At 39.4% G+C, this 13,400-nt stretch overlaps 1 protein-coding gene across 1 annotated transcript; it reads left to right on the top strand.

Moving 5' to 3' along the window:
• The first annotated feature begins 5,080 nt into the window (after window positions 1-5,080).
• Window positions 5,081-8,307, top strand: LOC5569956 (pickpocket protein 28). The gene is made up of 3 exons (XM_001658802.2): window positions 5,081-6,412; window positions 6,473-7,447; window positions 7,505-8,307. Exons 1-3 carry the CDS (start codon window positions 6,039-6,041, stop codon window positions 7,806-7,808), a joined length of 1,653 nt encoding a protein of 550 aa, XP_001658852.2. The 5' UTR covers window positions 5,081-6,038; the 3' UTR covers window positions 7,809-8,307.
• Window positions 8,308-13,400: the final 5,093 nt, after the last annotated feature.

Genomic DNA, 13,400 nt, shown 5'->3' with positions numbered 1-13,400 from the left:
TGGGGGAGAGTCCTTGGGAATGCGGTTGCTTGAAGTGGACTGTATGTTGGCCAGCAATCCCCCAACACGATGGGAAGTTTTATGCTTCTGATTCTTCATAGTGGGAGAGAGATATTCTTATATCCGTAGGGTTGTAGTCCCATCACATTTATTGGATAGTTTCCGTACAGTTATTAACACACAACACGTAACATTGAATACCGAACTACCTTTAAATTACAATTAACCGAATATATTTACAACACTTAATTTTACATTTTTTGACCTTAACTAAGATTTATGGCTAGTACGACCTGTTGTCCAACTACGACTGACTAGATATCGCTAAGCTCAGATATTACTTCATTTTAGTTGACCTATCTATTACCCTACACTGACAACGGAGAGTGATTTTATTGGAACTAGCAACTCATTCTCTGCTATATTAGAGAGTGGGGTTTTCATTCACCCACTCATGACAATCGCTTTACTGTAACGTAGCTGGGTGGGCAGTTCACTCCCGAACATACTCACCCACCCTGAAATTGCTGCAATTTCTGAAAACTTCTCTCTCACCAATACGGAAAAGTCTCACCTATCCTAGTCTAACTGATTAAAAAACTGCATGGATCCTGTCCCGAAGCACTGCACTACATTGTAACTACATTGTACACCTCACCAAAACATAGTGGTATCGCACGGTATTCCGTGGGTTGCCTGGTATAATCACTCTGATTTCGAAATCCTTTGAAATGTATTGAACACACGTCCTGTGCATCCATCCTTGGGAATGGATTGGACACTCCTAGTGCCCGAAATCCTTGGTGTCGAAATCCTTGGGAATGGGTTGAACAGATGCCCTGTGCATCCGTCCGTTGAAGTGGATTGGACACTCCTAGTGCCCAAATCCTTGGATTGGGTTTACAGACGCCCTGTGCGTCCACCCGTGGGATAGATTGGACACCCCTGGTGCCCAGTATCCTTGGAATCCTGGAGAGTAGAGTAGACGCTCTATGCGTCAACTCTTGGGAGTAGATTGGACACCCCTGGAGCCCGAGAACCTTGGGAATTCATTGAAGAGACGCCCTGTGCGCCCATCCGTTGAAGTGGGTTGGACACTCCTAGTGTCCGAAGTCCTTGGATTGGTTTTGAGACGCCCTGTGCGTCCACCCGTGGGAGCAGATCGGACACCCCTGGTGCCCAATATCCTTGGAATCCTGGAGAGCAGAGTAGACGCCCTATGCTTCCAACCGTGTACGTGAAGTGGACACTCCCTAGTGCCAGAAGTCCTTAGATTGATGAACTCCCTCTGCGTCCAACCGTTGAAGTAGTTTCGGCACCCCCAGTGCACGAAATTCCTTGAAATGGATGAAATGGACGCCCTGTGCGTCCTACCGTGGAAGTTTGAACATCGCTGGTGTCCGAAGTCTCCGCAAATTAGTGCAGTGGACGCCCTGTGCATTTCACTGCGCATTATGTTGTGGTAAACCTGATGCTCGTAAACCGGTAAAATTGTTGAAATTGCTATCCTTGTTGCCGTGTATCATCCCTTGATGACACACATCTGCTCAATAACGCCGATCTAACACAAAATCCCCGATCAAGTGCTGCCGTGGTTAACGTCATCGTTAGTAAACCTAATTGTGTTCCAACAATTGGTTCTTGTAATACCACTGACCCTGTCAGTGATAAGATTTGGTAAATGGTCCATTGGATTGGAGTAATTGATCCATATCAAGTTCGAAGGGCGGTTTTGAGTCGCAACAACAACAAACTGATCCCATCCGTGGAATTTGGGAAGTATGCCGAATATTGTGTTGTTTACAGCATTCTCGGAAGTATTGGTTGATTCATCTCTCCCTTCGGCTCATTTGTTCAGTTGATTGTATTCCAGTCTGTTCCTTAAGCCCAATTGTATCTTGAATAAGCTCCCATCATAAAGTGCTCTCCCGCTCTCTAGATTGGTATCTTCAGATGCTTGCAGTGGTGTGATAGTGATACCGTACAACTCCGTGTGTGCGATGCATATCGACCATGTAGATTGTGGAGAGGAAGTTGGGTTAGTGTAGTAAACATTCGTCCGTGCTTCGGCCGGACATATACATTTGTAGTTACTAACCTTAACGGATATCACTTGCAGCAGCCTCTCCAAACCTACGGTATAGCTATCCAACATCTCTCGGTTAAATACGCAGACGATTTCACTGCTTCGGATCAATTATTAGTAATACGCTCGTTACATGAGCAATGTTCGTCACGAAGTTTCCATTGCCAAAAGATGTTTTATCCTCCGCTGGTATCCAATTTTACAACCAATTTGCCATAGTAATTTCTTGTGGTGGTGTAGTGACTATCGCAAGCTCCGAACGTCCGAAAATATTTCGGCATTCCTTCCACCGAAACCGAATCACAATTTCCATGTATTGTCCAGCCCAAAAGTAATACTACAGCAGGCGCTCACTTGAGATCCTATAGTTGAACGTTTATATTCGGTTACCAAGGTGTGGAAGTCATCATGATGTGGCTCAGTTGTTCAGTTTCCTCCGTTGCCTCAAAGTCACGTTTAGTCCGATGTTATGGTGTAAGATACGGAATAAAACAGTGTTAGCCATGGAAATCTCTAAGCTTCGGCAGAACATATACTAAGTGTTTATATTTACCTTGAAGAATAGAAGATGATGCTAACTTAGTGATGTCTGAAAACATAAGTGCAACTCCAGTTTGATCTCGTGTTACCGCGATTAGATGGAATGAAACATCCATTGCAAGTGCACCAACTACAGCTGTTGCTGCAGATAACATCCTATCCATAGTGAATCGTTCATAATGGATATTAGAAGACAATCCCAATCCTCTGGATGTAGAGCCCATTCATCACAGCATAGCCTTGGAAATATTGTCGCCAGTAATTGGAGATATTTTTGACGTCATTCTTCTGGTTCGATGAGTGCTTGCTGATGCCGAAGAGTTAACTCAGTGAGCTCCAGTGCTATCACAGAGATAATGTTCAATGACTGTCTCTCGTGAAATGATGATCCGTCGTGTAGTGCAAACTAATGTGGTGTTGGTGTTCTGCATACCATCTTAATATGTTTTCATTTCTTAGTGAAGGTCTGCACTTAACAGCCGAAGATGGTGTGCTGTTAAGGATTGTTCTATGTAGCCATAGTTGCCGTGAATTTTATCCTCGATACCGTTTGCCAATGCGTTTGAAGCGGCCAAAGGATTCCAATAATTGGTCCAAGCAAACGATGCACCTATCGCAGATGAGCTCCGATTGTGCCAATGATGTTGATTGGTGAGAAAATGATGAAATTATGGTGTTAGTTTAGGAATTTGGCCTGCCTCGGCGGACATATACTGCACCTTTTATTTACCTGAGAAAAAGGCATTTTCGCCAGTGCAGCAGTTCGACATCCGTGAAGGTGTGATCCGATCACAGAACATTCTGGTTAGTAGCTTCGTAGTCCATTTTTACTATTATTGTTCCTCTCCTATGCACCAGACGATTGTTGGTTTCCAGTAATGGCGAAGTTCCTTTCACTTGGTCGCCTGCGATGGCGGTTATATCATCCTTGTATGACCGTAGATTTTGTATGATGGTGGTATCCATTTGGGTATTTCTGCTACCATAGCAGCAGCGTTCTTATTTCCTTTTGGTTGAATCCGGCTCGAAGGACCAAATGTTGGGGGAGAGTCCTTGGGAATGCGGTTGCTTGAAGTGGACTGTATGTTGGCCAGCAATCCCCCAACACGATGGGAAGTTTTATGCTTCTGATTCTTCATAGTGGGAGAGAGATATTCTTATATCCGTAGGGTTGTAGTCCCATCACATTTATTGGATAGTTTCCGTACAGTTATTAACACACAACACGTAACATTGAATACCGAACTACCTTTAAATTACAATTAACCGAATATATTTACAACACTTAATTTTACATTTTTTGACCTTAACTAAGATTTATGGCTAGTACGACCTGTTGTCCAACTACGACTGACTAGATATCGCTAAGCTCAGATATTACTTCATTTTAGTTGACCTATCTATTACTCTACACTGACAACGGAGAGTGATTTTATTGGAACTAGCAACTCATTCTCTGCTATATTAGAGAGTGGGGTTTTCATTCACCCACTCATGACAATCGCTTTACTGTAACGTAGCTGGGTGGGCAGTTCACTCCCGAACAGTTATTTTATCAAACAAAATTTTCACAAACATCATTTGAAATACTCCAAGGAAAAATACAAAAATATAGAAAAAAATATTTGTTTGGAAAAATATTGTGATAATCGTTATCAAAGTCGTGTAGTCTTAGCGGTAAAGGCGCATCTATTCAGCATGCCCATACTCAGGGTCATGGGTTACAATCTCGCCGGTAGATGATCTTTTCGTAAAGGTCTCCACTTTTCAGGGCATAGTGTATCTTTATACCTGCCACATGATATACACATCCACAGTTATTAACTGTGGAAGTGGTCATAAGAGCACGAAGCTGAGAAATACCTACCAGTTGGGACGTAACGCCAAAAAGAAGAAAAATGTGTTAAGGATATGAAAATAATAAATTATGTATTTTTTTTTGTTAGTATCATTCCAAACATTATATTTATTTCTTATATCTAGGTGTTCTGTGTTATTAGACTATCATCCTAATTTGGTAAAACAAATTTAAGATTTTATTAACATTTTGTTAACAACATATTACATTTCATTTGCCGTAGCAGTTCAGATTTTTTACAGGTGAGTTGATTTCACCTGCTTATAAGAGAAAAAAAACGCTTTGAATTTACTTAACATAACTTAACCTAAACATATAACGCATTAATCGTGGCAATAGAAGATTGTAACGATTTTTGCCTGAAATAAATTATGTAATAATTTTGTTTGGTTGATATTTGACTGTTTAACGATAAACTTGCGACGATCGACGCGCCACCATATTTCATATAACGGAGGTTATTAGAACTAACTTGGAGGTGATGATTTGGAGGTTATTTGGCAATTTGGAGGTTAAAATCCCCTCCAAACACTAGCGATTTTGCGGTGGGATGTTGACGTTTGATGACGAATAAAGTTTCAAAATGATAACAGCGATGACATAGCCTAACAAAAGTAACAGTTTTACATAACTCAAATACACCTTTTAGTACTTTGAAAACAACAAAGTCTGTCTCAAACTCGTGCAACATTTTCTGTAGAAATAATGTACCAAGTTGAGTAAGAATCCTTTCAAGAATTTTTTTGAATCCTACTTCTTGAACAACCAGTCAGAAAAATCTGCACATTCGTTTCGTGAGAGTTTTATAGATACTGCTTTGATAAAACAGTTATTACGACAGGCATCGTGCTTATGCTGATTTTTCATTGCAGTGGAGTACTATTTTCGAAAATCTTAAATGAAATTTTATTGATTAGTCCGGGAGCTTCTCTTATTTTCTGCTTTCAATATATTTCGTTAAATCATCTAGAAATTGTTTCAATATCTGTATGTTTGTTGTTAATGTTTTCTAGAATACGTGAATGTATCTCCAAAAAGTACGTCATGCATTTTTGCGACCTCTGAAGGCTGGTGCCCTTGTCGGTGGCCAGATTGGCCAACGGCACGCTACGGCACTGTGAGTGTGATGCTATCCTGCTATCCGTATTTGCTCGGGAGGTGCAAACCCGATTGGTTGGTACAACACTTTAAAGTAAGGTAATCCTGGAGGAACCTAGGTTCGGCATATTGGAGATCTTCTTATGGCGAATTAGCACTCAGCACTTGCAAGCTGAAATGCAGACTGAGTCCCACTTCGGTGCAATACCAGAACGAGAAAGGATTACAATAAACCAACAAGGTACCGAGAAAAACGCATCCCATTGAACGGGTACGTCATCGATGCAGCGCTCATGTTTCCTACTAACATCCGGTCGCGGGTATAATTATGAAAAACAACATGTATCCTTGAACCACTCCTGTTGAATATTCATCGTTTAATCAGGGCAAAGTGGGTGCTGTAGTTCAGGTGCAAGTTACACTCTGTCAGTCAGTCTGCAAGTTGACCGGTTAGTCATGACATCGAGAACCATGAAACGAAAGGATTCAAAATCACCAGCCGTGAATCTTCTGCAGGAATATTGTTCAAACAGTTCCATCCATGGAGTGCGTTACTTCAATCGCGAGGGCCAGTCCCGTTGCGAAAGTGGCTGGTGGATTGTAGTGTTTATTCTTTCGGTTAGCAGTTGTGGTTATCTCATAAATAAAATCTACCAAAAATGGGACGAAACGCCTGTTATAGTGAGTTTTCACGAAAAAACTACACCGGTGTGGAAAATTCCATTTCCAGCGGTGACAATCTGTCCACGGACTAAGTGGACAAGTAGCTGGCTTAACTTTTCCGAAGAATTCCAAACCATGAAAGAATATGGATTTAATACTACGAAAAGGTGAGTGATGATGCAAACCAAGTTGAAATTCTCAATAACTATATGATTACTCTCCTACAGAATGGATGAGATGTTGACTCTAATGCAACTCTGTGACAGGACGTTTATGACGCTAAACGAATATAGCTTTTCTCAATTGCCCAACAAAACCACTAACAATACCTATGCCGAACTAATAAAATCTACACCGATACCACTGGATATGAATGATTTCATTTGTTATTTTGGAGGAGAGCTGAACGACTTTGAGTTTTTATTCAGCACCACACTTACCGAAGAAGGTGTATGCTACACGTTCAATGGTCTTGCAGCTGAAGATCTGCTCACTGTCAAAATGGATACCGATTTGTTGGGAAATGTGCGATCCCCACATTGGACCCTGGACAGCGGCTATTCGAGCAAAGCCAATCTTACTTCATATCCATATCGCAGCATTGGACCAGGTGCACTGGCTGGTCTCTCGATAATGCTCATATCCCAAGAGAAAAATCTGGAATACATGTGCAATGGACCCGTTCAGGGATATAAGGTCCTTCTACATTCTCCTGCAGACTATCCTCAAATGACCAATCGATACATTCACATCCCTCTGGATGAAGAAGTGATGATCGCCGTCAAGCCACAGATGATTCAAAATTCTCGTACACTGGAATATTACCCACCCAAAAAGAGGCAGTGCTATCTCAGTCGTGATAGAAACCTACGATTTTTCCGCGTTTACACTCAGGATAATTGTAACCTTGAGTGCTTGACAAACTTCACACTTCAGCGTTGTGGGTGTGTCCGATTCTCGATGATTCGCAGCGAAGATATGCCGGTATGCGAGACCAATAAAATAATTTGCATGCGAGATGCGGAAACGGAATTACTGGAAATGGGAGTGTTGGACGACGATAATGAATCCAACTTCCACACCGAATGCGATTGCATGCCGGCCTGCACTTCGGTGGACTACGATGTTGAAATTACGCAGAACGAGTTTGAAGTAGTGGAATGGGGTATGGCTAACGGAGAATCCAGGAAGGAGTTGGAGGGGTATGTAGGATCTTTGTAACGTAAAAACGTCTTATTAACATTATTTCTCCATTGCAGGCTGTACGTAGCTCATCTTAAAATCTACTACAAGAACGCCCAGATAATGAAGCAGAAGCGTAGCGAGTTGTACGGAATAACGGACTTCCTAGCGAACTGCGGAGGATTATTAGGACTTTGCCTGGGAGTTAGTCTGCTAAGTTTGGTGGAGCTTTGCTACTACTGTTCTGTGCGACCGGTAATGTTGTGGAAGAAATGGAGCCAAGTACCACCGAAAACGGAGAATAATGGCCTGCCTGAAGTGTGTTTGCTTTCAGCTGCGGAAGTCAGGAAGCAAGATGTCAGAGTTTCGGGAATATATTAAAAGTCATAATTTCAATAATTCCAACACTACAGGAACCGGTATACTATATATGTCACAAAGATTTGCATGTAACTGTCAGTTGTACGTAAAAGGTTTTTTTCATTATTCGCTTCCTAATATAAAATCTCTAAATATGAACAAGCCAAGAGTATTTTTTTCGAATAATTTTCTTTTCTATTTCATTTTTATTTTCTATTGAGAGAGATGATCCTCTATCATCCGAAGAGAAGATAAAGAAAGAGCTTATTTGCGGAAAAAAAATCACTAGATCATAAACTGATAAAATGATTGTTCAATTTCCTAGTAACATTTTCCTGAAGAAAAGATACTTGGAGGATCCAATAGACCCGTTCACTTAATTTTCATTATTTCATAGTTATTGATAAAAAATACAACATTTAACGTTTAATAATGTGCTGCCCAATTATTTCATGGCTTCTTGGTACTCTGAGCAACATTACACCACAGACAAACGAATGTAACACTCCTCTCTATTGCCTCTCACCATTTGACGATTAATTCCAAAATATGGTATATCGTTAATCATCCAGCGGCAGCTCTCATATTGTTTTCCGTTGTGCTTGATGTTTACACACTACCACCACAGATAAACAGACGTAACACTGATGAAATTTCCGCCGACCACACATTTAACTACCATTTCAAATTTGCTGTGTTATAAATTTCACAACCAGAGGCGCCCGCATCATTTTTCTTCGTGTTTGACGTTTCGCACTAACGCCATCTGCAGGTCTTTTTGCTCGAAACAGTATTTCGAGCAACATGTACACTAGATGATGATAGTGTAAAGTGGCGATGGATTTTAAAGAAATTCGTTCTGTGTTTGCGTACAATAATGATGGATGTAGGGAAGCGAAGTATACGTTTGTTTTCGTTTCTGGTTAAGGCGATACCATGCAATGTTTATTAGACATGAGAGGATTATTTTATTATTATTATCATTATTTATTAGTGACACTACCAAACATATGTCATTCGTGTATACATGAGTGAAGAATTAGTTAGATGAGTTAAAATTACTTTTGGGTCGTATGGACCCCGTGGCCTCCATCCCATTACTCTGAATAGCTTAAAAGATAGAAGCAAAACAAAATTTATTCAAATTAATCTTTCGTGTAAGTTTTTTAATTGTTTTTGATGAACACATCATAAGTTTTGTTAATTACACTGTGGAACACGTTGTTGCCTCAGGCATCAAAATACCGTTATATATCTAAATCAAGGTTGCTGAATCTATTCTATTTTCAAAAATATCATAGCACGTCTAGTTTTGGAGATATTTGCTGAAAATGAAAAATTTTAGTACTTGAGAAAACTTTGTCAAATTATTTGCTTAATTTGCCACAGAATTAAAACTTTATGTCCTTAACAATACTTATCAACAAAGTGCATAAGACTCTCAATACTTAAAAGTTATTTTTTGATTATTTAGAAAAGTATTTATTTTTCCATATAAGAGAAACGATGAATTTTGTATGGAGACAAACCGGGATTTCCCGGTCTTTCGGGACAAAAATTAAGAGCTTCCAGAACGACTATAGAGGAGCCGGAGCGGGTAATGAATCAATGGTCAGTTTTATAGAGCAGTTTCATAAAAATCAAACCTGTTCTGAAGGTTAAGTCGAATTTAAATAGGCAAAAACAATGATCTGTTAGATTTAAATCAATAATATTTCACTTATGTGCAGTTGAAGTTATTGAAGTTATTGAAAACAATGATCTGTTAGATTTAAATCATTAATATTTCACTTATGTGCAGTTGAAGTTATTGGGCATTTATTAAAGTTAATTTGAAACGAAATTAATATGTGATGCATAAGGTATAGGTAAAGGTGATACAAATCACTCTCAAATTTAACCAACATTATTCACATTCTTGTGTTCTATGGAATCTTCTTGCATTTTAATTATTAGAATGACAGTCATAGGCATGTTAGTCCTAGAAAAGTGTACATTGGGCGAACTAAAACGGTTACGGTGAGATAAAATGGCAACGATAAAATTTTAATATGATGAAAAATTCAACCACCAAAGCATTTTTTGACAAACGGAACAAACTAAAAAAAAAACCTATTGAAAATTACATAACAAACATACCAGAAAAAAGTGGCCTTAAACCTCAATAAAAACGCTTATTGAGTAGTCCAAATACAGTAACTAAAATACATTCTTGCATCAACAGTCACCAAAAAACATGCAGCTTGTTTTGAGCCATCATAAGAAAATAATACAACAGTTATTTCTAGTTCAACATGCAATTTCGGGATATCCCGGGATTTTCGAAAATATCCCGGGATTTGGGAGGCTTGACCAACCACTTACGGTACAGCTTCCGCGCACGCAATTTGGCCACCTTGTGTTGCTTGTCAGTTCGGCTTGGCACCTTCCTGACCTTAAAACACGTAGCCAAGCCCGCTTCTTGGCCTGCTGGACAAACCACTTCGACGAATTGACCTTTTTCTCCACGTCCCGGGGTATTCCATCGCTTTCTCTGGGTATTCCGTTTTCGATTTTCGGCCGCTTCCAGCGCGCCGCTCGATGGTCTTCGTCTCCTGGAACATCTTTCCAACGCGGGACATGGTAGAATGGTGGATTCCAAGCCTTTTGCCGACCTATCTGTGCGACTGACCAGAATTATTGATCACCGCGCCCAAGATTTGCTGGCGTAGCTCTTATTGTTTCGAATGTATTTTGAAAACTACTTGACAGATCGCGATAATTTGCACACAAAAACATATTACTTCAAACTAATATTACCCAAATATTCATTAATTCTTACCCACGCGATAAAAAGTTACACTCAAATCAAAGTGTCGCATTTATTTTTCGAGTCCAATATTGAATCTGGCTATCACTAAGGTTTTATTCATGGTAAAGTTACAATGGTTGTGTGTGTATGTGTGAGTTTGGCCGGCTGGCTTCAACTGTTGTAGGGGTTGTGGCGAGGTTAGAGTGGCTCACAATCTCATGACGTCGTCGGTGATCTTCTCTTGTATGATCGTCTTAAGGTGAAACATCTCGGAGTACAAAGATGGCCGGCACAATGTCCGACTTCTCCCCCTACTCACGTTTTCAAAGGCACAAAACTAGAGAAATAGTTGTCAAACGTTCCTGATCTTCTTATTTTAAGCTTTCTGCTAGTGCACCATGCCAAAATAAAAAGTGCACTGTTGTGGGATGCTTTCTTCACGAGATTTGTGCCTTTGAAGATTTAGTGCAATCTTCGAAGTTGATTCCAAACTGTTTCACCTTAAGGTCACAGTTCACAAGGTTTCCACAATGTGGATAACGTTCATTATCTGGGACTGTATGCACTTTTAGCTGTACGTCTGTTCATTGTGGATTAGGAAAAGAAACCTATACTTCCAATAGATCTGGTAGCTTACCCGTTTTTTTTCTGTTAATGCTCCTAGCTTTTTTGGTCCTTTTCGTGCCTCGCGATAATCTTTCTCGCCGACCCACGTAGCAGGTTTTAGTGTGTTTTGTGAGTGATCTAAAAGTTTTTTTTAACAAATATTGTTCTATAACTTTAAATGTCGATAATTATTTTCATCAATGTTATTTATTTGTCGTTAATACGGATTCATATCGGGGATGAACCAGCCTTGGGCAGAATATCCCCACTCACTAAAATAAACACAACACTCATTTGTATATTGAATCATTCCCTAAAAAGTTTAGTGTGACCTCAAAACAGGTAAATTCACAGAACATTATCTCAAGATCCTTACGATTTGCGAAGAAGCTATCTATACAGCGGATCAAGGACATTCGGATAGCAAAATATAGTTTGGTTCGTAATTTTGTCGCTAGGTGACGCTAGTGAACATGTAAAATTGGGCATTTTAAGCAGGTGGGTATTTTTATGCATTCCACATGAGACCAAAAGTTCAAGTCCTCGGCAAAGTTGCTCACAGAGTTAAAGACATCCGGAAGGTAAATAATTTGGTTCTAAATTAGAGATAGAGATAGAAAGTTCAAATCTTCGACAAAGTTGTTCAGAAAGTCACGGACACCCGGAAATAAACAGTTTAATTTGACTGCTAGGGGCACTAGTCAGCATGTAAAATTGAGCAATTTAAGAAAGTCTTTCACTTGAAAACTTTTGCAATTAGCTGGGTCACTTTGGTGCCATGAAAATACTACACAAATTCTGAGAATTTTTACTATTCATCCATTTTTTATCTAGAAATATGGGGGAAAATCAGAAAAAACTCACTGATTGTAAAGGCAAGCCGTTTGGTCAAATTTGTTTGATAAAATTGAATTTAAAAGGATATAAATATAAATGTGGCCTTCCTTAGCCGAGTGGTTAGAGTCCATGGCTACAAAGCAAAGTCATGTTGAAGGTGTCTGGGTTCGATTCCCGGTCGGTCCAGGATCTTTTCGTAATGGAAATTTCTTTGACTTCCCGGGCATGAGGTTTCATCGTACGATATACGAATGCGAAAATGGCAGCTTTGGCAAAGAAAGCTCTCAGTTAATAACTGTGGAATTGCTCATAAAAACACTTAGCTGAGAAGCAGGCTCTGTTAATGCCAAGAAGAAGAAGAAGAAGAAGAAGAAGAAGAAGAAGAAGAAGAAGAAGAAGGAGAAGAAGAAGAAGAAGAAATATAAATGAATGATAAAGTTGATCCAATGAATGATGCTAAATACAAGACTAGTTGTAGGCAACTTTTTAGAGGCTTGGTCTCTATTCTAATGAAAGTCTCTAAGAAGTCAATATTTTTAATGAAAGGGTTCTAAAGTAACTATTTTAACCAAAATGGTCTCTACAGTGTCTTTTGTCCTTATTCTGCTTGCATTGAATCCTGATGCAAAATTGCACTCCAAATGAAACCTTCATCGTCTCTGAAGATTCAACAGGTCATTTAAGAATATCGTCTTAGACTACACGGTGGTTTGCGAATACCCTCTAACGGGTGAAAATATACCCATTTCCGCTAGAAGTGCCTCTCCACATTTAATGAGTAAGCACGAGTAATTAAAGAATAAATCGAGTTTATGTCATAGGATGGGTAAATTTTTACCCTTTATGTAAAACGCTCCCGCATTGGAAAATGGGTAAAAAATTACGCATTTTGAGAATGATGAGAGGACAATTATAGATTTGAAGATAAGTCACGTTTTCATTAAGTAAAACAGTTAAGAAATTATAGTTGTAGTTTATATTATTATACGGAACACACCGGAAATATATCTAAGCACTTTTTATTGATGTCTTATTGATGTAACATTGTGCCGGAATGAACGGCGATGCCAAACCAGTGCAACCCTCCAAGTAATCTCAAATTCCTTAAAAAATATCAACAATTTTAGTTACTTGAATAAATTTTCGAAACGAGCATCACTCACCGTCTTTATGGAATACCACGGTACTCAATGAAACAGATAATATGAGAAATTTACTAAGGATCTAGAAGCACGATACTTTTTTTTCCGAAATTTGATGCACACTTTTCATAATTATTTTTCACCCTTTAATGAGATCGATGGTGGTTTTAACAAATGGGTATTTTTTTACTCTTTTCGAGTTTTCAAATTCACCCAAGTTTTGACAGATCGGTACGC

The sequence above is a fragment of the Aedes aegypti genome, chromosome 3, assembly GCF_002204515.2.
Source record: "Aedes aegypti strain LVP_AGWG chromosome 3, AaegL5.0 Primary Assembly, whole genome shotgun sequence".
In the NCBI taxonomy this organism is placed as follows: Eukaryota; Metazoa; Arthropoda; class Insecta; order Diptera; family Culicidae; genus Aedes; species Aedes aegypti.
Note: the sequence above shows the minus strand (reverse complement) of the source record. Positions and strands in the feature narration are given on the sequence as shown.

Excerpts from the sequence above, each read along its gene's own strand:
- LOC5569956 (XM_001658802.2), top strand. The coding sequence starts at position 6,039 with ATGACATCGAGAACCATGAAACGAAAGGATTCAAAATCACCAGCCGTG. Across the intron at positions 6,413-6,472 it reads GGATTTAATACTACGAAAAG|AATGGATGAGATGTTGACTC; the intron begins GTGAGTGATGAT and ends ACTCTCCTACAG. Across the intron at positions 7,448-7,504 it reads TCCAGGAAGGAGTTGGAGGG|GCTGTACGTAGCTCATCTTA; the intron begins GTATGTAGGATC and ends TCTCCATTGCAG.